This window comes from Coloeus monedula (genome assembly GCF_965178545.1).
Source record: "Coloeus monedula genome assembly, chromosome: 4".
In the NCBI taxonomy this organism is placed as follows: domain Eukaryota; kingdom Metazoa; phylum Chordata; class Aves; order Passeriformes; family Corvidae; genus Coloeus; species Coloeus monedula.
In genome coordinates, this window is record NC_138784.1 from 56,971,597 (window position 1) to 56,994,873 (window position 23,277).

General features: G+C 37.2%; 1 protein-coding gene across 1 annotated transcript in view; it reads left to right on the forward strand.

Annotated features, from left to right (window-relative positions):
* IL17REL (interleukin 17 receptor E like) overlaps positions 1 to 23,277 on the forward strand; it is a gene marked incomplete at both ends in the record, with an annotated part of 41,609 nt that overhangs the window by 9,823 nt on the left and 8,509 nt on the right. The window contains 9 exons of the mRNA XM_082279587.1: positions 6,219 to 6,246; positions 12,155 to 12,304; positions 13,057 to 13,166; positions 15,001 to 15,115; positions 17,148 to 17,192; positions 18,034 to 18,173; positions 18,442 to 18,513; positions 20,727 to 20,781; positions 21,437 to 21,600. Of these exons, the coding sequence (XP_082135713.1) occupies positions 6,219 to 6,246; positions 12,155 to 12,304; positions 13,057 to 13,166; positions 15,001 to 15,115; positions 17,148 to 17,192; positions 18,034 to 18,173; positions 18,442 to 18,513; positions 20,727 to 20,781; positions 21,437 to 21,600 (879 nt within the window). The remainder of the gene's footprint in view (positions 1 to 6,218; positions 6,247 to 12,154; positions 12,305 to 13,056; positions 13,167 to 15,000; positions 15,116 to 17,147; positions 17,193 to 18,033; positions 18,174 to 18,441; positions 18,514 to 20,726; positions 20,782 to 21,436; positions 21,601 to 23,277) is intronic.

Here is a 23,277-nt window from a genome sequence, read left to right on the forward strand (position 1 = left end):
GTATGAGACCTCCAGTAAGTCATTGAAATAATTAATGTTGTGTCAGAGTATCCCTGTCTCATTGTTATGCCAGAAGTGCTGACTTAGTATATTAGTTCTCCTTTTGTGTAGTTGAGTGGTCTGAAATTTTTCACACATTGTGTATGGGAGGGTGCTGATTTATACCAACTGAGAGTATGGCAGTCAAAGTACATTTTAATTTTACTGTGTCTATTGTATGATATTCTGTTTTCTTAACAACTTATATTAATATTTTAGGAAACATGACATCAAAATGATTGACAAATTTTGGTTGGGTTTTTTTTTGTTTGGTTCTTTTTATTTCTAAAAGAAAGAAGTTAATGCATACTGTTGCTTCAAGCAAATTCTGCTTCTAGTCCTGGAGCTGAAGCATACAATAGAACAGGCAGCTTTTGTTTCAGGCAGTCATAGCTCCCTTTGGTCCAATAAACTTAAAAGCAAGTGGTTTATATGTAGGTCCTTTTTGTATCTCAACGTTACTTTTAAATAAAATTACTTTAAAAAAATTAGGAGCGGGGAATATTCTTCCCAGTTGAGAGACCTCAAAGCAATATTGTTTTGTCTGGCTATTCACTTATAGGGTAAATGTATGTCACCGCCAAGAGTGAAATTACTGTGCTTCTAACTCTTCCAATTGTTCTGCTCAGGGAAAGGGATCCAGCCATGCAGCCACTGCAAGTGCCAGAAGATGTTATATGCCACGTGCAGTCCTGATAACATATGGAATGGTGTAGTTAAAATACGGGAGCAGGATTCCTCTACATCAGTACAGAGCAGGAGGAAATGCATTCTGACTGGAAAACAGAAATCTCTGTTATACCTGACTAGTAGCAGGTAAACAGAAGGACAAAAATCTAACGGGGCTGAGGGTCATGGGCTCCTGAAGTACTGCTAAGCTGTGATGGAAGAGTTGGCCTTGTGACAAGGAGCAGGTTGTGGAAGACAGGGTCTGTACCTTTGCATTTACATGTGAAATGGGAGATGGTGCAAAGACGGTGATAGGCTCTGCTTGAGATCCCTATGAAGTCTTACTGGAGAGTGTCCAATAATCTTCAGTAAACACAATCATGTGTTCCCTGTTTGTTCATGGTTGTTTCATGTTGTTGATGAGCTCAGAGCACATCAACAGAGTGTTAACACAGCCAGAAGTTACTTTGCTCTGCTGGACTCAAGCCAACTCTCATCCAAAAAGTGCATGACCTCATTAGCACTGTACTGAACCTGAGCTTGATATCCCACTTCTGAGTAGCAATTATCCTCTCAGAGTCAGCACTGCACAAATGTGATGGGATGTTTTTTATTCAGCTTAGAACACACAGGGAAAAGACTCGAAGCTGGGTAACGTGTAGGTGTGTCTCAGATGTTTTGTTTTTAGCATTCTATAAACAATCCAGCAGCATCCAGGTGTTTTTGTAGTTTAAAGTAGTCCAAAATACTGCTTTTCCATAAGTTTGGGTGCCTCTTTCTTTTCTGCATGATTTCCAGGGTGGAAAGCATCTATTTAAGTGAAACAATAGTGAACACAATCAGAAATCAGTAGAAGCTAACCATTACTGTGTTCGTGAAAGAAATTAAAAGATTTGGTGCTGGCAGACAACAGGGCTTCTGGAATAGCCTTGGCTCTCACAGCAATGCACACAAAAGCCTGACTGATTTTAAAATGATGCTTAACCAGTTTTTGAAAGGGATTAGATTATATGGTACCTGTGGTTATCAGGGGACTAGACCCAGTGATCTGGGACACCCTTTCTATTTGTCTGCAGAATGAGATGGATTTTTGCAGAGCATTGTCTCTCAACTGGAAATCAAGAAAGAACATGATTAAATTAATCATATTTATTGGCCTTTTGGATAAAATTTCAACATCAATTATTGCAAACCCACCCTTTTCCTGTGTTCTAAAAATCCATACAATCCCATGCTTGCTTTTAGCGATGGTTAAAGAATAGAAATTGTTGGAATAGAGGGACACATCAGAATATGGTCATGTTCCTTTCTCTCTGCCTTCTCTGACAACTGAACCTAAACTAGAAATGTAGCTAATAGCTTTGCCAGTGAAGATCTCTCAAAAGGGGGGAAAACTCTTCGTTCTACATTCACTGACTTTAATGTAGCTATCTTAATGAATGTTAAATGTCTGACAATCTAGTCCCAACTAAAGAATACATTTTAAGGCATTTTCAGGCTTCTTACTATTCCTTACAGAATTGTGGAAGAGCTGCCACCAACCCTTCTTTGAACGAGATATGACAGAACTAACAGGTAGCCTGTGAAACCAAAATTTCCTCAGACTCTTTCCTGCGTGACAGAACATCCAGGGAAGAATTTCCACAATTCTGCACTTGATTTAGTGCCTGGAGATACGAAAGGAAATGGGAAGCAGATCTGATCTTTGTTTCTTTTTCTTGGCAATTTTAACTCATGATAACACTCTCTGTGCCCCCTAATCCAAGTCTTCCTCTGCTGATCTCACTTTCTTTACAGTCGTTAGACAGAACAATGGGATATTACAATTAGCTTAGATTGAAGAGAAGTTGCTGTGCTAGCTAAAAAGTTGGCACCACATCTTCTATTCAGAATGCTTCACGGTGGTGCTGTCTGTTCAGATAACCTCTAGCTACAGTTGAGTAACACCACAAATGGGGAAAACCCCAGAGAAATAGGAAATTCCCTAACTGTTTTTGCATTGTGTAAGTATATTTTGCTTAGGCTCTTTGCCAAAGAAGATATGAATCAAAGATTCTCCTTGTATAGGAGTAAAATGTGCCATCATGCTCAGGATCTTATTTTTGCATAAAAGATGCCCTTGTCATTTGTGAAAGAGGAAGAAAATTTCCATTCTGGTTTTAGTGTGTTATGTTTTTCTATTGCACTCATCACTGAAAATTCCTGAAAACAAAAGATATAGAAAGTGGGAGAGGAACTTGGTTAATTCATTTGAGTTATTCTTTCAGACAAATGGTCTCTTTGGACTGTTTTGCAAAATGATTGTAAAAGAAAATACCACCCCCACCCACTTGGTATTGTACAATAAAAAGAAACACTTCTTAAAAAAAAAAAAAATTGGGCTGTGACCAAATGTTGCTGTAACTGGCAAGTGTTTGTGCAAATATTTGATTATTTATGTAAGCCTTCCCAACAACTCCTCACCCAGAACACAACCAAGTGCCCAAGGATGACAAAACATCTCCCTACCAGAACAAAAGTCACTGAAGGACATTTCTTTCTTTCCTGTGAAAAAGGCAAGAAAATAAATGTAAGAGCTCAGATGATAGGATTCCTCTATGCAATACTGAAAACCAAAAATTAATTAGGATAGACTAGAAAGTATAAGAGCAGTTCTTTATCATGCCACAGCCCCACAGAAGTGGGTGTTTTGGTTTTCCCCCTGCAATGTATGTAATTTAATTATTCTACACACAATTTTCATTTTTCAGGTGTCATAACAGGGGTATGACCTCTAATTAAAAGGATGAAACCTCTGATTTTTGTGAGATTTTTTAATTGTTTAGTTCAATAGGATCTTGGGGTTTTTTTAATGCATTTTTTGCACTAAGGTTGTAACCAGAAAGAATGGTTAGAGAAGTTAAAGATGCTGTTCTAAGAAATTTTGACTGACAATTGGGTACTCTGTCAAGCTACCTAACCAAGATATTTTCAACAGTCTGGCTGCAAAATGGGAAGTTAAAAATATGGAAGTAATTTGCTGAATGATCAGCCTCACGAGAGATTAATTTCTTCCAGTAAGTAATGACTGAGAAATTAGTTGATCCAGCAATTAGGTTTTCCCAACACAAAAGTGAGCTCCCTAAGTCACTCACTTGATTTTTCGCAGTCATTTTGTATATTTGGCTATTCCACCTCCTAGGGCCATAGAGAACCTCGAGTAAAGAGAGTCAATTCAAGTTTTCTTGCAGCATACTTCTGCAGGATTTCAGTAGAAATAATTCAAAATTAGGACTTTGAAACAGCAGTTAAATGTCCACTAATTTTATATGAGCTGGCATGTTCCACTTTTATTGGCTTAGTGTTGCACTGAATAATTCAGAAAATGATAGTCTTCTTTCTATTGACGAATGTGCAGTGGGATCATCACCAAACTACCAATGAAGCTTATTTTGGGGAGATGGTGTCAGAAGTAATTAATAACAACCATTTCTGTAATACAGCAGAAATTAGGTTTTATCTGTTACCATTTTCAGTTTTTCATGGGGATTTGAGGAAATTATAAAACCATTGAAATAGAACTATCCCAGTTTTAGAATGGTTATGTAAAGAAGTTTGGTTTATTTTATAGAATCATAAAATGGTTTGTTTTGCAAGGGAACTTTAAAGGTCATCTAGTCCATCTCCACTGCAGTGAGCAGGGATAGCTCCAACCAGATCTGGGTCCTCAGAGCCCCATTCAACCTGGCTTTGAATGTTTCCAGGGATGGATCATCCACCACCTCTCTGGACAGCCTGTGCCAGTGTTTCACTGCCCTCACTGTAAAACATTTTCTTACTTATGTCTGATCTAAATCTACTCTCTTTTAATTTAAAACCATTACCCCATGTCTGGTTGCAACAGACCTTAATTTGAGTGTCAAGGTATTATGCTGTAGGAGCAGCCAAAACAATATCTTTAACGTCTCAAATATTTTTTGTAATGTTCAGTCTATGAAAGTATGTTACCATGCCTGTCTTATTATAAAATGTGGTTTAAAATACTACCTTTTACACATTTGCATTTTTGTGAGTCATAGTAACAAGGTGCCAATAGTAAAAGATGATAACTTATGTCCAAAAGTGATTGTTAAAAAACAGAAGTGCCAAAAGGACAGAAGAATGGGAACTGATACTGGTTAGGTAGTGGTCACTGGTTTTCTAAAGGCCTCCTTTAAAAGAGATCTTATTTAGCTTAAATGAAAAGCTGTGATGAAGGACAGGACACACTCCTTGGGTACACCGGGCAACTGCCTCAGGGGAGCAAACATGCTGCCATTTCTCACCTGCAGAAATAATATGCTTTTGCCCTACAGCTTTGTTTCTGAGGAGCACAGAATTCCCTGTGGACGAAAGCTTCCTGGAACACCAAGCAACAGTTATTTTATGATGTGCTAATGCTTGCCCAGGCTGCAGTCTCTGTGTTTCAATTCAAGTAACTTCTAAATGTCCACCAGAAGACTTTTGCTGGCTCTAAAACTCAGATAGTTGGCTTGTTGACGCGATCCTAAAATGTTTTTGAAGGACTGAGAGCTGCCATCCCATTTGAGAGCAGAGGAGACAAAGCAGTGCTTGCTACTTTTGTGGGTGTGATAGAAGTATCTGTCAACAGGGCACTGCTTTTAAAGGAAAGAAAATGGGAACATACATTCTGTATGCAAAAGAATACTGGTATAAGGGCTATGCCAGAAACCTGAATGCCAGAACAGCAGCAAACAGTATTTGCTGTCTAAGCAATAGCCTTTCTTTAGAATGTCATGCATAGCAGTCAATGTAAGATTTGTTATTTTTGTACTCTACAAAATTTTAGTGTGTGGTTAAATGTTTATTTTACTGGGAAAATGGACGTAGTCTGTCTGAAAGATAGCTGGAAGCTTGTCAAAATCTAAATGCCAGGTTCACATTGCATTTTACAAAGACACTTTCCCTTGAACACAATAAGTACTGTGGCTGAGTAATTTAATTTTCAGTCTTCTAAGCCAGATGTCAGAAATAAAAATTCTTATTTGTAGACTTCATTTTCAATTGCCATAATGCTTCCTTCTAAAAATCATATAATATTCAATAATTTTCTAGATATCTTCCATTATAAAATCATTAGGTTTCTTTGCTCTGGTGGGAACAAATCCATTGTAGAGTTCAATGAAGTAATACATAAACTCTTGGTCAGTAGGAATGGCAATACCTGATAAAATGATGCCTTTATTTGATGGAACTGTTATACTTGTTAGAACAATTACACACCTCAGTAGGGATACATGAAAATGAGGATAGTGCTGATCTTGTGTCCCCATATGTATCAGTCATATGCAGCACTGATGTGCTTTTTCACTGTATTTGAAATTCTTTGTTTTTAAATGTTGGAAATTATTTCTGTTGTGGACTATGAATATGTTTGCCTGTTTAAGGTGTGTTTACTTGTGTACAATGATTGAGCAATATTTATTTTTATTATTACCTCAGCTCTTATAATATTTTGTTTCTGTTTGCAGGGGATTCATTGTAAAAGCAAACCTTCTGGTGAGTATACATTATTCACATTTTTACTGTGTTTGTTTCTAAAGATAATTTATTAAAGATATTATATCCACTATCCTAGTGACATCAGATCACTGTCATGACAGGGTATTTACCACCAGTTCTTTTGTAAAAAACATTGGAAATTGGTAGGTTTTGATAAATAATAGGTTAATAATGACAATTGCTTTATAATTTTCCTTACTGTAGTGAAGGAAATGACTTGGTAAGTCATTTCACAGGTTTTTATTGCTTCTAATTATTATTATTGCCTAGAGTAATAATACAGGGTCTTGAATTACCTGAGCTCTGAAGCCTCCATCAGTCACTCCTCCACTGCACACAGTCATTTGCTGGGAAGTATGAGGCAGCTGCGTCACAAACAGTCCCTCCTAAGAGGACAGTCCCAGTTTCCGCTGAGAGGACTGTCACAGTCCCCACTTGAGAAGACAGTCACAGTGCCCTCTGAGAGTACAGTCACAGTCCCCTCTGAGAGTACAGTCACAGTCCCCTCTGAGAGTACAGTCACAGTACCCTCCTGAGAGGACAGTCACAGTCTCCCCCTGAGAGGACAGTCACAGTCCCCTAGCTGAATGTCAGCTGGCACGAGTCCTTACTCAGAATGCATGGCATTTATGGGACCAGTGTTAAGGTGGTGAGAAAGAACATGAGTATGGAGGGGATGCAGTTAAAAGTCCCACCAGAAAGTCTCTTGACTTCTGCCAGAGAGCAGAGGAACCTTTGGTGACTGGTTCAAGGGTTGTGAATGAATCTTGTTAGGATTAGGCAGCTGAGCTGGTAGTTGCACAAACTATGTGGAAGGTAGAAGAGGAAATAGGGGTGTTGACCCCTGCCCTGCTAGCTGAAGCATGCCTTCATGTCCTTGAGCGGTACGGGCTGAGAAAATCAAGCCCTTCAACCTCTTCTCAAAGGGAAGAACACCTGTAATTCTGTTGGTTAAAAACCTGTGCTGGGTGTTACACAAATGCAGATCTAGATAGTGGAGACTCATAGGTACCACGAGGTGGTGATTCATTCCATCCATTTTAGGGCAAGGGGATTTATATTCTGGGAGGGAGGCAAGAGGGGTTGTCACTTTCTGTTGACTGCCAGAGTTGCTTAGATCACAGACAATGCGTGGCTGAGGTTGGAAGGGACCTTGGGGAGTCATTTGGTCCAACCCCTGATGCAGGGACACGCAGATGATGCATGTCAGGTAAGCTAGATATTTCACTCATAACTGGAAGGGCACTGAAAGGTTTGTAAATTAAAGATCCATATCTTTGAAGATGATATATGTGAAGCTAGTTGTAGGTTTTTCAGTGCTGTCTGAAAAACACTTATCAGCTATCTTTAACACAAGTAACATGTAGGATGACTCAGCCTTACAGGGATGATGAAAAAGCATTTTTTTGTTTTTGTCCTAATTCACTTGTGCAACAGTGGGTGTACACTCCTTTCCATACTTCACTGTCTATATTATTTTTTAAAATTATTTGTTATTTGAGGTTAAATTACCTTAAAAGACCTTAACTCTATAGTAGAGGACTTTGCAGAAGTAATTTCTTTTACCTGCAATGAAAAGATGACTTTATTTCCTAAAATTTGCAACCACCACATCAGTAGTATTTGTCAATGTGGCTTTGACTCTGTCTTCTTCCTCCTGCTCTTCTAGACTGTTAGGTAGTACATAAGAACTACTGTAGTATTTGAAATTCACTGTAATATATCCATACATGGATATTAAAATATCCATGATTTTAAAAAAATTACACTTTCTGAAAATGTGTTTGGCACAGTAAATCACCATGTTGTTCGATATCTTTGAAAGTTTGAAATGTTTTCTCAACACATAACCATGAAGCCCGTTTAATTTACTGTGCATTGCAATCTATTGTGAAAGAGAGGCTGTCAGTCTGAAATTGAATCAATTTCATAATTGCTGTAAGTACTTTCAAGTAGTGAATTTTGGCACTTATTAACTGAAGTGCACCATGCGGTTATCGTAGGAGAGCATATCTACTTTGTTGATGAATTTTGTTGAATCATCCTAATGAACAGATGCAGCAGATACTGTGGTAAATCATATGCAAATAGGTTAGAAATACTACTGTAATTTATACTCATGGAATGATGTGCCAGTGAAGCAATTCTAGTAAGCTTTAGAGATGCTCACAGATTTAGCACTGTTAGTATAGTTAAGCAGTTCAAATTCTTACAATACTTGTAGGCAAGACATATCAGATGAAGAACAGTTAGGATTTTCTATTGGGTGTTGTCTCAGCCTTGTTAGAATAGGTTTTCTCTGCCTTTTTTTTTTCATGCTGTTCTCCAATTCCATCTTCTTACCTGAGGCTTCAAATTATCCATCTAATAATTTCTATTGCGTATTCATTGCTCAGCTCTGGCTTCTATCATCCAACTGTACATAAGGTGTGATTTTCTGTCATGACAGTTCTAGGTTGATTGCTGCATCATCAGATAAAATCAATCATCAGATTAAAAAAAATTATCTCCTGTGGTTGAGCTGATGGCAAAAGTACAAGGATATGTCTACATGCTGAATAATAAGCCTTGGTTTCCTTATGCTTGGGCTTATATGTGTCCATAATTAAGGAACCTTTTATTAAAGCAACAATCCCTCTCTCATGTAGGGCTAATTACAGCTATTATTCATAAACACAAAATTTAGGAAAGATTTACTCAGCAGATGGTTTGTGTAGCAAGATGCATCTTTATGTCTTCTTGGGGTATAGATAAAACTACTTGTGTGAAAAGGAAAATGGGGTGTGTTCCAGAAGAAAATATCTTAAGGGAGGATTAAAAGATTATAAAGTAGGAGTTTACTGGAGAATTAGTCAGAAATGAGTCTCATATTGTGATGATTTATACAATGAAAATTATTTTCTGTCAGGTCTTCCTTGTATCATGTATTTACTGTAATTCAAAGCTAGTACCTTCATGCATGATATGATCCATTTAAATTATTATTAATGAGTTTTGCAGCATATTTTGCAATTCTTATAATCTATCATAAAATTAATGGGAAAAAAATCCAAAGTGTTAGCATAATTTCATTTTATTCAGTGCATTACATATTTTTCTCAGTTTGAAAGTAGAAACTATGATCAAAGACAACATCTCTGCTGACAGGACAGTAGCCCCTAAACCTGTGTTTGTGCATCTGCCTGATGGTGATCCAATGCCAGTTATGCACCCAGGTTGACTTAGAATTCTCGTGAGATAGTTCCAACCCTGTGGCGTCTGATGATATCATACCTCAGGCTGTAATAGCTAAGGAGAAAATTCAGCTAAGTCATGACAGTTTCCCCCCCAAAAAAAATACTGTCAAATGATATGGAGAAATACGCCTGAATAGAATGCTTTGTAAAGAACTGTCAGCTTTGAATATCTATCTGTCTATGTATGTATGTATGTATGTATCTGTCTATCTATCTATCTCTAGCTTTCCACATATGTCTACATACATTGCCCTTCCCTTAAATCATTTCTGTGCAGACATGGGAATGGGTGAAGTTACAAGGTTATAAACCTGGATCAAGAAATTTGCACCAATAACCAAACCTTAAGCAGAAACAGTTACTCCCAGATACCATTGGGTATCCACATCTGCATCTCATACGATGCCATCAGGAAAATATATTTTTGAGCAAATAGACAGAGCTGAAACTAATCATCACTTATCACATTATTAGTAATAGTTATCAGGTAGTTCTGCAATATGGTGAACTCCCAGTTAGTTGTGGGTGGATTAATTGACTGTTGTACAATATCTTTCCATCCTGAGATACCTTCAGGATTATTACACCACTCATTCTTGGAACTTGGAATACAGTGTTCATATCCAGCTGCTGGGCACTGTACTTCTAAAGGCTGTCTCATCTCTGTGGAAATGTGTATAAATTCTTCAAAAGTCAATGTATTCCAATTGCTCTTAAAGCCTTATTTGTAAATTTCGGGTGATCTGTGTTTTTTCTTTGTTTTGCATAAACTGTCTTCTCTAGTTGCCTGTATTTCTTTGGGTAATTCAGAGTTGACCTACTGCCAGGTGAGGTAAAGTGTCCTTGTTTTCCCACGCTTTTCTACTTGGTTCACATCAGCATATCCTGTTGCCTCCAAAATATGCTCAATGACACAGAACCAGGATAACAGAGTGGAGATTCAGGTGTGAAGTGCTTGTCTCTTCTGACTGTATGTGTGTGATATGTATCACGCAGGACTTATTTCTCCTGATACCAGGTGTGAGGGCACTTAAGGCCTAGCAGATTTAAGCCAAGGTGTCACATTTATGTCAGCCTGTCTTCACAGCCTGCAGTATCAGTATCTGATCTTTGACAAAGAGCTTCAGCTGCAACCGGACACTGGGAAAATGAGGATCTCAAAATACAGGGAGAAGTCCTGTTCAGGTTAATACACTTTCAGTCTTTGAATTTAGAGCACTTTCCTTCACTGGAAGGGTTGGAAGGATAAGTAAGGATAAGCTTTGTCTTTCCTCCTCCACACCCTTCCTTTCCTCTGTGAGAACTGTGGATGTATCTTCCATGTGAGTCAATGAGCATCCACACTTGACAACAGCTCTTAGCTTGACATTGAGGGATGCTCCCTTTCCTGATGATTCCCATTAAGAATGTTATCCTGAATTTTATGGCAAGCACAGTATTTTGGCACTGCTGTTTCATACTTTCATACTCTTTGTCATACTTGTTGAACTCTTTCTAGGAGCATTTTGAACAGTTGACTAATATGAATTTTTTTTTCTTTTCTTTTTTTTTTTTTCTTCCAGCCTCTCACCAGGGGAAGGAGAATGTTCAGTAAAATACTTTGTTTTACTTCGGTGGTTTTGAACTTTCATGCTATGTACTGAAGGGAGAAGGCTGAGAAATATTTCAAAGAAATAGTTATGTAGTTACAGCTAAAAAGAGGTGTGCTGCATTGCATACCACAAAGCCAAGGGACAAAACCTAATTCCCTGGCTATTTGTTCTGATAATTTCTTGAACTCCTAGTTTTTGGGACTACAAACAATGGATGTGAAGTAGAGAAGCCCAAGGAATGCATTGGGGATTAAATCCACTGTACCAATATAAATTAATAAATAAATAACTGATTTATGTGCAGGGCAGCCTGAGAAGTAGAAAGAGATGAAATATGCTAACTGATGAGGTTTGGGGCCTTAAGACTACTTTTTCCTTCTATACTAGCCTACAGTTTTAGCTCTGCAAACCCATTTCCTACGGCTTTGGAATGACTAAATTTCTATAGGGAAATAGAATGAGACATAGTAGCTGTGTTCTGTGCCTACTGGTTACTGTGTTCTGTGCCTTGAAGAAGGCCTGAATAATATTTATTCTGCTCTTGTTCTGGTCTAAAGCAGAAGGAAATCCTGTAGGTGTAAGGTATTTTTCCATGACTAGGAATGCAATGGTGCCCTCTTGTGTGAAAGAGAAATTTTAAAAGTAATTGAGACCATCAGAAAGTCCTAAAATTAAAATACTACTATGAGAGTGCTCATAATATCCAGGTAATGGTTTTGAGAAAAGTTTATATAAACTATTAGTTTAGCTGTGATCTAGCAGATCTAATTAATTAAAAACAGTATTAGCCTAGGTGTGTTCTGCTAATCTTAGTTATTAGAAGTGTGATTGCTTCCTCTTGTGGGGTAACATTTCCCTAAGCCTAGAAATTTATACCAACCCCCTACATTGCTGCTAACCAGCCAACCAGCTATTGTTGGCCATGTGAAAGTCTTAGGTAAAGTACTGGCTTTGCTAAAGTCAGTGGTGACTTTCTTACTGATTTCAGGAGACCTGGAACTTCCCCTGTAGCGCTTGCTCTGCCCCAGACATCCTGTGTGCAATGAGGTTTCTCTGTGCTTGTGTTTGCATTTGCAGGTGGCATTTTTAACAGCTTCTGCCATGATGCTCCTGCATCTTTATCTTCTATGGTACTGAAAAGCATGAAGATCTCAACAGTGATGAAATGTGTCCAAGGAAGCCCATGCTCTCTTCATTTAAACATTAAAGGAGCACTGAGTCTAGATGGTAGGAATCAGCTTTGCTACTGAGCCCTTTCTGTTCACTTTGTGTTTACGGCTGTTCAGCCAAAATTTGTTCTACATTGTAATATTTGGGACCAAGCTGTTTTCATGCAATGATATCAGAAAAATGTTTTTGTGAAAGCATTTTACTGCAAAACAGGATGAAATTGTGACCCTTCTCAGGTGAATGAGAACTGAGATAATGAATTCTGCCTTCCAATATAACACACATAACTTGTCCTCTATCAGTGCCCCAAGCACACAGCTGCCCTTTTCTTTCTTGCTCTGGCATCCATGCAGGCACACACACTAATTCTGTCTGCTCTGATAATCTGGACATGAGTGACTGCCCCAACAGAAGGAGAAACAGTTTAGTCATCTGAAGTTACAGTTCTGCACTAAAATAAAATGAAAGTACACAAACTTCTTGTGCATAGTCTATTTTTACTAAGATCATGCCATTCATGTGCTCCATGTGTTACCGTTTAGACATTTCCTAGCTGCTCCACTTAGACTTAATAGGTTTATTTTTTAATTTTGCAAAATTAAAGCTTCATTTATAGCAATCTGTATTAAATCCTTGTTCCTACTCCCATGTGTGGATTATATATAATGTCCCTTTTTTAACAGAGATAAAATACATGTTCCTTTCACTTAGAAGGAAAGCTTATGGTATGGTATATTTTAATTTATGTTTTTGTTCTTCTTAAAGATGCTTAAATTATATTTTTGCAATCTGTTCCTAACTCATTTCAGAGAATGTCCGTGGGCTGGAAATATGTTCTTTTTCACTGGACACACAGCAATCTCAGTGCACAAATGTGAGATTCACTAGGAAAAAAAGCAAGATGCTTAATGGAAAGAAGGTAGACTCCTTTTTGGGGGGGAGTAGTGTATCATTTAAATGTTTACAAGCCTTTGGAAAAAAATATCTTTTGTATCTCTCTTATTTTCTTCTTACTGACTTTGTGGAAAACTGCAGTGAAACATATGTTTCAGCATTGCCAGATGAAACTCCACAACCAAATTCCCTTTTATAATGTATACATTCAATTCTCCACCATTTTTGTACTTCTTCCACTTACCTTTTGATAAGGGAAGCTGCCTCTGCAGAGCCTAATTTTCATATCAGTCTTGGTAACTTTCTTTTTGTGCCCCCCAAATTGTGTGGAAGATTTTCTGACTCCAGTGTCTAGGAAGAACAATGCTACAATGATTTTAAGTATGTATTACTTCAGTCAAGCCATGTCAATGGAGTTTACACACCTAGAAGACAGACAGGTGCCTAAGCACTTGTGCTCATCTGTCCTAAGCCCTTGTAAGGGGCAGTATTTGTTAAGGGAAAGTATTTGTTATTAAAATTTGCAACTGGGGAAAAAGAAAAAAAGAACCACCCTTGACCAACTATTTAAAAGGCATGAATTTTTGTAGTTACTGGTAGATAGCTGTTATTAATCCTATACACAATGTGTTGCTTCATGTGCTTTGTACACCTTACACTGATTGCACAAGGAACAAAGTTCTCCTGAGCTGCAAGTGCAGATTGCACTTGGTGTCACTCGATGATGGAACATCCCTATGGGCAATGCAGGGCCACTAGTCAGCAACCAGTATCTTTTAGAATAAGGCAAGTTTATAGGCAAGAATCAACAAACATATTTAATGAAATTTTCCTAGTTTCAGTTCAGTGACTAAAATGGTGACATAACACATCTTTTACCCTCCAAATGCCTTGTACCAAATAGGAGAATATCCCACATGAAAACCGATATGGAATTTAATAGTTAACTGATAGCAGTGAGGGAATGACCTGCTAGAACTGGACCTCAGCTTTTGTTTCCTAAATTGCTTTCTGTCTCATAAACAGAAATAACTCATGTTATCGTAACTAGTAAATTTTCTGTAGTTGTCTTTAAATATTTAAACAGACTTGTTTTTTTCTATTCTGCAAATGTTTGGGCTTGTAAAATGCCTATAGACTGGGGCTTTTGTATTTTCATGCTTTTAGGATTATTCAATATCTTGTAGATATTTGGATTTCCAAAAGTGAAACTGATAGCAACATCCTGGATTAGAAATAATGATACTTTTTGAAATCCTTTTATTAAGTTGTATCTGCTTTTGCATTCCTAATACTACCTTATTGACTGCTTAATGCTGCTTGTAGATGTAAATATATCTGAACAAAAAATATTTCTTGCTTAAATATCTTAACCAAAGGTTTTTCTGTGTGGATGCTAGCAAAGGCTGGCAGAGGAATTTTCCTATGAAACTTTTTTTTCTCATGAGAGAGCAGTTAGAGAAATCCAGCTTCTCACAGCTCCTCTGTGAAAGCTTTCATTCTCATGTGAACTGGATGGACAACAGTTTAGAGAATGTAAACCATTTCTACACCTGCAAGTTGTTTTGAGAACTGTGAAAATTATTTTCCTTCTCTAAGAATAATATTTGGAAATGGGTGTCTTACTGCTCAACCTATCACCTTGAGAGGTGGTGGGTCAGTAGGCCAATCATGTAATTGCTCTTTTGCGAACCATGCTATAAAAGCTATGGGTGATTAAACGAGGTCGCTTCGGCCACATCATCTTATGGATCATGACCTGGACTTATGTCATGATTTCGCTGTTCTCTGGGGATAACAGCAGCATTTCTGTATCTGGAAGTCATGCATGAACTTGATTTTATAAATGTTTTAAACAGGTACAGGTACAATTCAATTGCTTTGAAGTCAATGTAGCACAACACATCTATGTGACCATGAAAACTGTACCACATTACTGTGAAGTCAAGCTGAGTCAGCAATACTATGTTGAAGGTAGGAAAACATCTTAAATCAGATGTTTTTCAAGAAATATCTCATAAAAGAAAAAAACCAAGCCAAACCAAAGAAAAAAAACCCTCAAAGGCAAAAGCACATCCAAATCAGGTTCTGGGATACACTGACCCAACTGATGGTAGACTGCATAGGCCAGGACCAGTCTTAGTTTATGTTTCAGTGGGTTTTTTTGTTAGCAAGTAAAGGTCTCGACTTGATGTAAACCCCAGAGTTTGTATGTAAAAGTATGTGGAAAACTGAATTTACACTATGCATTTGTCCCAGTTGCCCTTCTTGTGATTGGCATGTGCTCTTTCTCTGGCTGTAGGTTCAGCCCTGCCTGCTCTCTGTGCCTCCAATGAGCTTCTGCTTCTCTGCATGGGTGGGCCAGGGGTGGCTTCAGAAGCTGAGGAAAACTTAATAAGAAAGCCTATGAAAATTTGTTTTTACTTTCATTAACTAGCCATTCTATAGCCTGTTTATATGTAACTGGAAAAGATTAGGTAGCATTTTTCCATGTTGTTGGGATGAAGTGATGCCTTTTCTTGGTCTTAAAATCAAGAGTCAAACACAGTTAGAAGGGGAAAAGGGATTTTACCTTGGTATTTATTTTAAGGATCTTTAGGTACACCGAAATGCACACCTCAATGCACACCCCAAAAGATCTGGTATAACATTATAGGTTTTACTAATTAGCATATCTATCAAAGGTTCCCCAATGAGAGGCTCGAGTGAACCCCTCTCCCCAAGGAACCTTCTCCTGGATGGTTCTATCTTAGTTTACAGAATGTGTTCTGGAGATGACCTTGGGGTCTGGGGCACACTATCTTCTACTTATGAAGCTTCTAAAATGTTTAGTCTCTCAGCTTGACAAACAAGTCCAAGAATGTAGGCAAAAAGCACTAAGAATACAGAAGTTGTAAAAAAGGTATAACAGGGGTACAAAAGAAAAGGCAAAATATCTTCATGGCATCAGAAGTGCCTCCAAATTTTTTACAAATTATGCCATGTGCATACAAAAATTGATTCAGCACCGTGGTCCAACCAAAATACAGTGTGGCCAGGGAAGGAAAAAGCAAAAAATGCCATGACACCCCTTGTTCGATCCCATGCCTGGGACTGTCCTGCTTTCCCTTCTCCAGAGCCCATGGATGGGTGGTTCTTGCCTTTGCCCCTTGGTACGGTGCCATCCCTGCTACATAATTGGACACTTTGGTACAAGTAAAGCATTTTTGTGCTTAAAAAGCCTTTAGTTTTCTTATAAATCCTGATTCACTGTTGATGTATACAAGTACTTTGTGAACAAAGAGTGGGGAGAAACAAGGCCCAGTTTTTTTAATAAAGCCCAGTTTTAAGACACATTGCCAGGGTGAGTGAACAAATGAAAATAGGAAATATTTCTTGGTGGAAAAGAACTTTGTGGGGAAATTAGAGTAATTCTAATACTGTGTTATGCAAGAAGGGGTGAAAGCAACACATGAAAAGTTGTTTTAATGTTCTTAGGAGTTAAGTTTTGGAGATAAAAATACCAGATGTTCTGAAAACGTTGCCTGGCTTCTAATTCTGGTAAGCTCCCTAGGAGCTAGATAGGGTGTTTCTTTCTAAGGCTGGAGTCAGAATGGCAAAAATACAGAGTTATTGATAACAGAGAAATGAGCCTGGTAAACAACAGGAGTTGTTTTTTGAGGAAAAAGTAACCAAAATTAATATTATTGCTTAAATTATTGTTAGGTTCTAGGTGAAGAAGTGTGATGTTATGCCCTCAATTGCAGCCTTAACTGCTGATGATGTTTCTCAGTAGAAACCCCAGACTGGGGAGATAGCTCCTTAAGGCATATTGTGATATAATCTCTGTGTGTGGGAAGAGTACTTTCCTTTTTTGCTGTTTATCTAAAAGTGGATGTAAATCTGCCTTTAAAAAGAGGGATGAGAGAGGTTTCCTGTTGGGAATCTATTTGATAATTTGGCAGTTTGTTTACACAGTTATATGAATAAAGCATCACTGAGACAAACTCTGGCTTCTACTTTTCAGATTGCAGAAACAGTGATGTGGGAAAATATATTCCAGCTTGTTCAGGTGAGCTGACCTTCTATGCAACTTAGAGCTGTGCGATATTTCTGCTGACCTATACAATGACATGTTTTCATACTTTGATAAGCAGGGAGAAAAAATTATGATTTCCAACTACCACTACTTATAAGTGCCATGTAGTTGATAGGTAATGTTCTGGAAATATATTTCTATGTATTTCTATTGAAATGGTACCCGGTAGTGTTCTGGAAATGTATTTCTATTGAAAATGCTACATGGCAGGTAAAGATTTTGATCGTCTATTTGATTCCTAAAATTTTGGAAATAGATTTGTGTCCTTTTAATGCACTTTGGATTGCTAGTTTTATGTTTTGTCTATAGACAAACCTCATAAATAGACTGAAATTAATTTGCCAAACTGCTATACTGATTTTGGCATACCCATGAATATATATATAAAAAAATATCCTCTCACATATTGCATTTGTCTGTCATATTCTCTATATAATGAAATTACAATCTTGGGATAATCAGCCCTTATAGTAGTATTAGCTTGTATATTTCAAATGTTTGTACATAAACTACATAAGATTTCAAGTATTGAGGCTGAGGTGAAATTGGTAGGTGTCTCGGCCTCTCAGTATTACAAGTTCTAAGCTAAATAATGCTGAATGATGATTACATCTCATAAAAAAGAACATGAGGACTATCAGGTTATAAAAGTAATAATAATTTCAAACATTCTAAGTAAGAATCTATAGATGTTGAGTTTCATCTCCATCAAGTTAAGAAATATATTCTGTGCCTTTTATAAGTAGATAAAATAGAAATAATAAAATTATAAAAAAACATATGTAATAATTTCATGCTTGATTTTTTTTTTCAGCTGGAAAGTTAGATTACAATTTAGACAGGGCAAGGAAAACTGTAACAGTGAATGTATCTAACTTCCCCCGGGATCAAGATTATTACGTTCGCCTCTGCCACAAATGGTTTACCTGTGAAGATGTCGGGGCATTTGCTGTGGTGAGTTAAACTCGCGGTGGTTTGGGGAACTGGTGGGGGATGCCTTGCAGGTGCCAATGCTCATTAAGGTCACAGTTATAGGAAATGCCATCTATATCTATATCATCTATATCATCTATAAAATCTATATCTCTATCATCTATATCTATCTATATCTATCTATATAATCTATGTTTATACCTATGTATCTATATCTAATCTATCTATAATTTAGCTTTATTAAAAGTAATTTACTGTCTTGGATTTATGACCATCTTTTTCATTTCAGATAAAAGGAAAGGAATCTTTTAAATCTGTTTCTCTGAAATATTCTCAGCTACTCCCTTGTCTTTGCGTTGAGGTAATACAGTCTGGAATTTGGTATATATTTGTGTATCTGATTAAAGAAATTTTATCAGGGATTTGTGCTAAGAAAGGAGGAAAAACCTAAAGAAAAAGGTTCTAGACTCAACTTTTTGACTAAGACTTTTTTCACCTTAGGATTACATAAATGTAAGGAAGAGATTTTTAAGGAAATGCTAATTAAAACATGACAATCAGAAGAAAATGGGATACAATTTACAATAATTTATGGAATGTGTTGTGTAATATTTTGACTGATTTTTTATAACCAGTGAAAAGACACAAAATTTAATCTGACTGAATATCAGCAGCATTTGAGATAGTATTGCATGAGAAACTAAAACAGGAATTGAGGAAACTGAGAGTGAGAACAAGATTTGTATGGTAGATAATACCTAGCTGCAGGGCTAACTCAGCAACTCCTGTTGGATGGGCCTCTGCTGGTAGGGAGGTTACTTGAGGACCACACTGAGAGCCATTCTCATTCAAATGTTTTCATCCAATGACATGGGCACAAAACGCAGGAACGTGTAATGGAATTTGCTGGAACACTTTTGGGACATGTAATCAAAATGGAAGAGAGTCAGGGTAATTGGAAGACACTAGAGGTCTCCATTTGTGACATAACTGAAGGATGATGCAGTTTAAGGTATGAAGTACAAGTTCATGCACTTGCTCTAATAAAAAGAATGCTTGCTGTAAGATGCGAGTCCCCATTTAGAAATAACAGTGGAAGAAAAAAGATCTGGGTGAAATAATTGATCACAGGGTGATTAACTAGCTTGCTTCCATAATGTAAGCATGAACAAAAGTCTAGTGAGTTAGATTATTCCAAGGTAACAGGAAAGTATGGGCAAGGCCTTCCTTGAAATACTGTGAGGAATCCTTGTATCCATATTCAAGAAAGATTAATTCAAAAGGAAGATGTACATAAAAAAAATCTGTACTGATTGGGGAATGAAGAGACTGTTTTACAAAGGACATTCAAAGACCATGTTTCCATTAGCCTGGTAAAACACATGGAAAGAGAAGATATGCTTGCCGTGTAAAGGTCACTTATAAGGAAAAATAAGATATGTTTAAAAAAAAAAAGCCACTCTTGCAATGAGATGAAGGGGGATAAACTTCATTCCATTAATATATTCAGGTTAGTTACAAATTTTTCTGATAACCTGAGAAGTGAGATTTTTGAATATCTTTCATACAAAGAATAAAAGGTCCCAAACAAATTTAAAAATATCTTGATAGCATAGAAAGATAGTATGTGAACCTAGTTTCTCACTGAATTTTGGGGTAGATTTACCTTGGGGATTAAGAATTTAAATGTAGATATCCAATACATATTGCTGCATTTGAATTAGGTGTCCAAACTCTTAAAGTCAGTGGAGATCTGATTAATGCAGTCAGTTGCTCAACTGACCAAAGGTAGGTGGCCCTTTTGGAATGTGCTGGACTGCACTGTAGATTCCACTGGCTGCACGGGCTAGGTCTTCCCATTACTGTGGTAGTAATTTGAGCACTTTAGTCACGCTTAGATGTCTACATTGTGGGACCTAAAATCACATACCTAAATACACAAGCAGAACCCCAAAATCTCTTCCAAGCCTAGGAAATTTTTTTGTTCCACCCTGGAAATATGAGGTCTCTAGAAAAATATTATTCCTCTCAGTATATACACAGAAAATTCTGCAATAGGATTGCTGAGGAAACAGATGGGAAGTCTAAATAACAGAAATCTTTGCACATGAATCTAAATAACTAGGGTATAGCAGCACTCATACACATATAGTTGAAGACTGGGTTAAGTGTTAGTCTTCAGATTTTAAGGATGCATCCTTTACCATTGGCGAGGCCAGGAGATCTGATATTATGATTATTGAATGTTTTGTTACCCCTAGAAAGTAATGAAACTGTAAGAAACTTAATGAAAATCAAACTGGAAGACTTTCTAAATGAAATTGGGCTAAATATACGACTTAGCAATAGTAGGAATATAGTGTTAGAAGGGATCACCTTAGTTCAATGCCCCTAATGATGAACAATAAAATAAAAATATAGTTCAAAATTTATTTTAAAAAATGACTTCCAAAGCTTTCTAACAAACATAGCATCATTATCTTTGGTGGAAAATTTTTCTGTCACATTCTACCTGAAATGTTAAAAACATGTGTGTCTGAGAATCTCTAACTGATGCCTACTTTTTGGCTGTAGGGTTGGCTGGCACTTCCAGATGCAAGGAGGATACAGCTTTGCCCCTTTGAAAATGGTAAGTATTGCGTGATTACTCTTTATGGGAGTGATTTTCAGCAGGTCCATTAGTATGTCACAATTTAATCTACAGTGAAAATCATGTATTGCAAAACTTCAAGGAAGTCATCATATTGGTTTATTTTACTGTGGGTAGATGAAATAACTTACTTTCAGACCAAATAGTTCACCAAGTTTATGACAACATAAACACTAAGTAACTTTCTAGTCATTTCCCACATTTTCTTAAGTGACACACAAACTGGCCAGAAGGAATGAAAGGTCAGCTTAGAAATGATGTGAGAAGAGGTCTTCAAGGAGATGTTTGAAGAAGGTGTACAATACCCAACTTAAAGGAGAGAGCAGGGAGTTGAAAAAGGCGGTTAATATGTGAGTTCCATGCTTAATGCGAAATTATTCACACAAATATTCCAGCAATGTCAGAATCTGGTCTGAGATGACAGCTGAAAAAGAAATTGCCTTATTTACACACACAAAAATATGAAAGTAAATGTTTTACCTGGCAAATAGAAAAAAGTGTGGCCTAAAAATGTTTTATTGTTTTAAGTCCAAGGTTTTGGTTTAAAGCAGATGTAAAAGTACCAGACTTATTAACAGTGTTGATTCATGTCTAGACATCTTAAATAATGTTTTCCCTCTCTCTTTGTGCACAGATACACAGGTTCTATGGGACAATACTGTTTATAACCCATTGACACAAACCCTTGCTTGGGAGCCAGCCTGTCCTGTCCTTGTCATGGTTAACCTGTGCAGGTTCACCAAGTCGAATGACCATTGTGAAGATATAGAAAACTCTTTCAGAAATTCTCCTGAGAAAGTAAGAGCTATGTGGATTAATTCAAACTGTGAGATTGAAGGCCATCACCAAAGGCATAATGTGAAGAGCTAGACTTTGGAATAAGAGCAGCTGCAAATTCCTCTCTTCTCTGATACTTAAAACTATTCATGATCACAATCTGTTCTTGCACACTAATCACATAATTTATTCAAAATGGTTATTGACTCATTATAAAGAAATAAAAAGTGGACATGACTGGGTAGGTAGTAATGTTTGCTAAATTCTTTGGGGTAAATAGGATCTGCTTTTTATTTATAGTTCATGTCAGATTCCCTTTAAAGTAAGGGAGACAGACCCTTTGTGAGGACAACTCATCCGTAGATAGGCGTAATAGGTTGGAGGGATTTCTCTCTGATGGTACTGCCCTCTTTTTACTGTCACAAGAGTCTATTTTGATTAGATCAGGTTTAGATGGTTAACATTTAGACACTGAAAATGTAAATGAGATGAAGCTAAATCTCTTTAAATATTTCTGGAGACAGCAGTACTTTGGTAGGACAAAATTGTTTTGTAATTAAGAACTTTCTGAAGTGCCTTCCTCAACCTGGTCCAGTGTCTTGAAATTGTTGGTGCTGAAATACTGTGTCCCTTAGTTCTTCCAGGACTTATTTTCTCAAGTTGAAAAGGGTTTTCAAATGCATATGTCTTGAATGGTTTAACACTTCAATCTGAAATCTGATGATACTGAATGCTCTGGGTTTTTGAGGTTAATTAGAATTCGTTTCATCTTGAAAAGTAAGTTTCAGGCTTGTCTGATTGTGGAGAGAAGGCAGTAAATTTAAAGTAACAACTGAAAAGGTAAATAAGATTAAATACAAGATATTAATTTTTGAAACTTTTGGATGAATATTATTACTCTGATGACATGATTGGGGAGGGGGTGGGGCTGACTCAAGACTGTAGAATGCTTTTGTGATTAGGAGCTCCTGGCCTAGCCTTTAGTGATTGTTCAAATTCACCATTTATGAGTTTCGACAAAGCTTTGATCTTGAAAAAACAGATTAATTTAATTTTACATGTGAGTGATCCCTGTGGGTTTATTCATCTGCTGGTAACAAGTACGACTCATTGCTTGCAGGAGAGAAAAAGAAAACAAAAAGAAAATAAGACTGAAATGAGGTCTGGCTGGTAATGATTGTATCTGTTACCAGAACAGAATCCAACTTTGTTACAGAGTATGAGTGTTTTTCTGTATTTACTCATTGCATTTAATGGCTGAACATTAATATTAATCATAGAATCACAGAGTATCCTGAGTTGGAAGGGACCCACAAAGATCATGAACATTCATGGATAGAAATAATTCCCTTTTTTCCTCATTAATTCTAGAAAGTTTGATATTGAATTTGATCCATTTATTGTACTATAACCCTGAAAACCGTCTCTGTAGTGTGCTGGAAACTACTGCAGATTCCTCAGATAGGGCCAGCTGCCCAGTAAAGCCACACAAGGCCACACACTCTAATACTATGCACATGTACTGACTTAGGCTCAAAAGCTGCATCTCTCCTCTTTAATGAGGCTGGGGCTTCCTCTGTCGGTGACATCGCTGACTCCAGGTCTGAGCAGACTCTTACAGAACTATCTTCTGGAACGCCACTGTAGATGTACCTGGGGACATATGTTATGTTCTCAAAAAATGTTACAGGAAGGAAG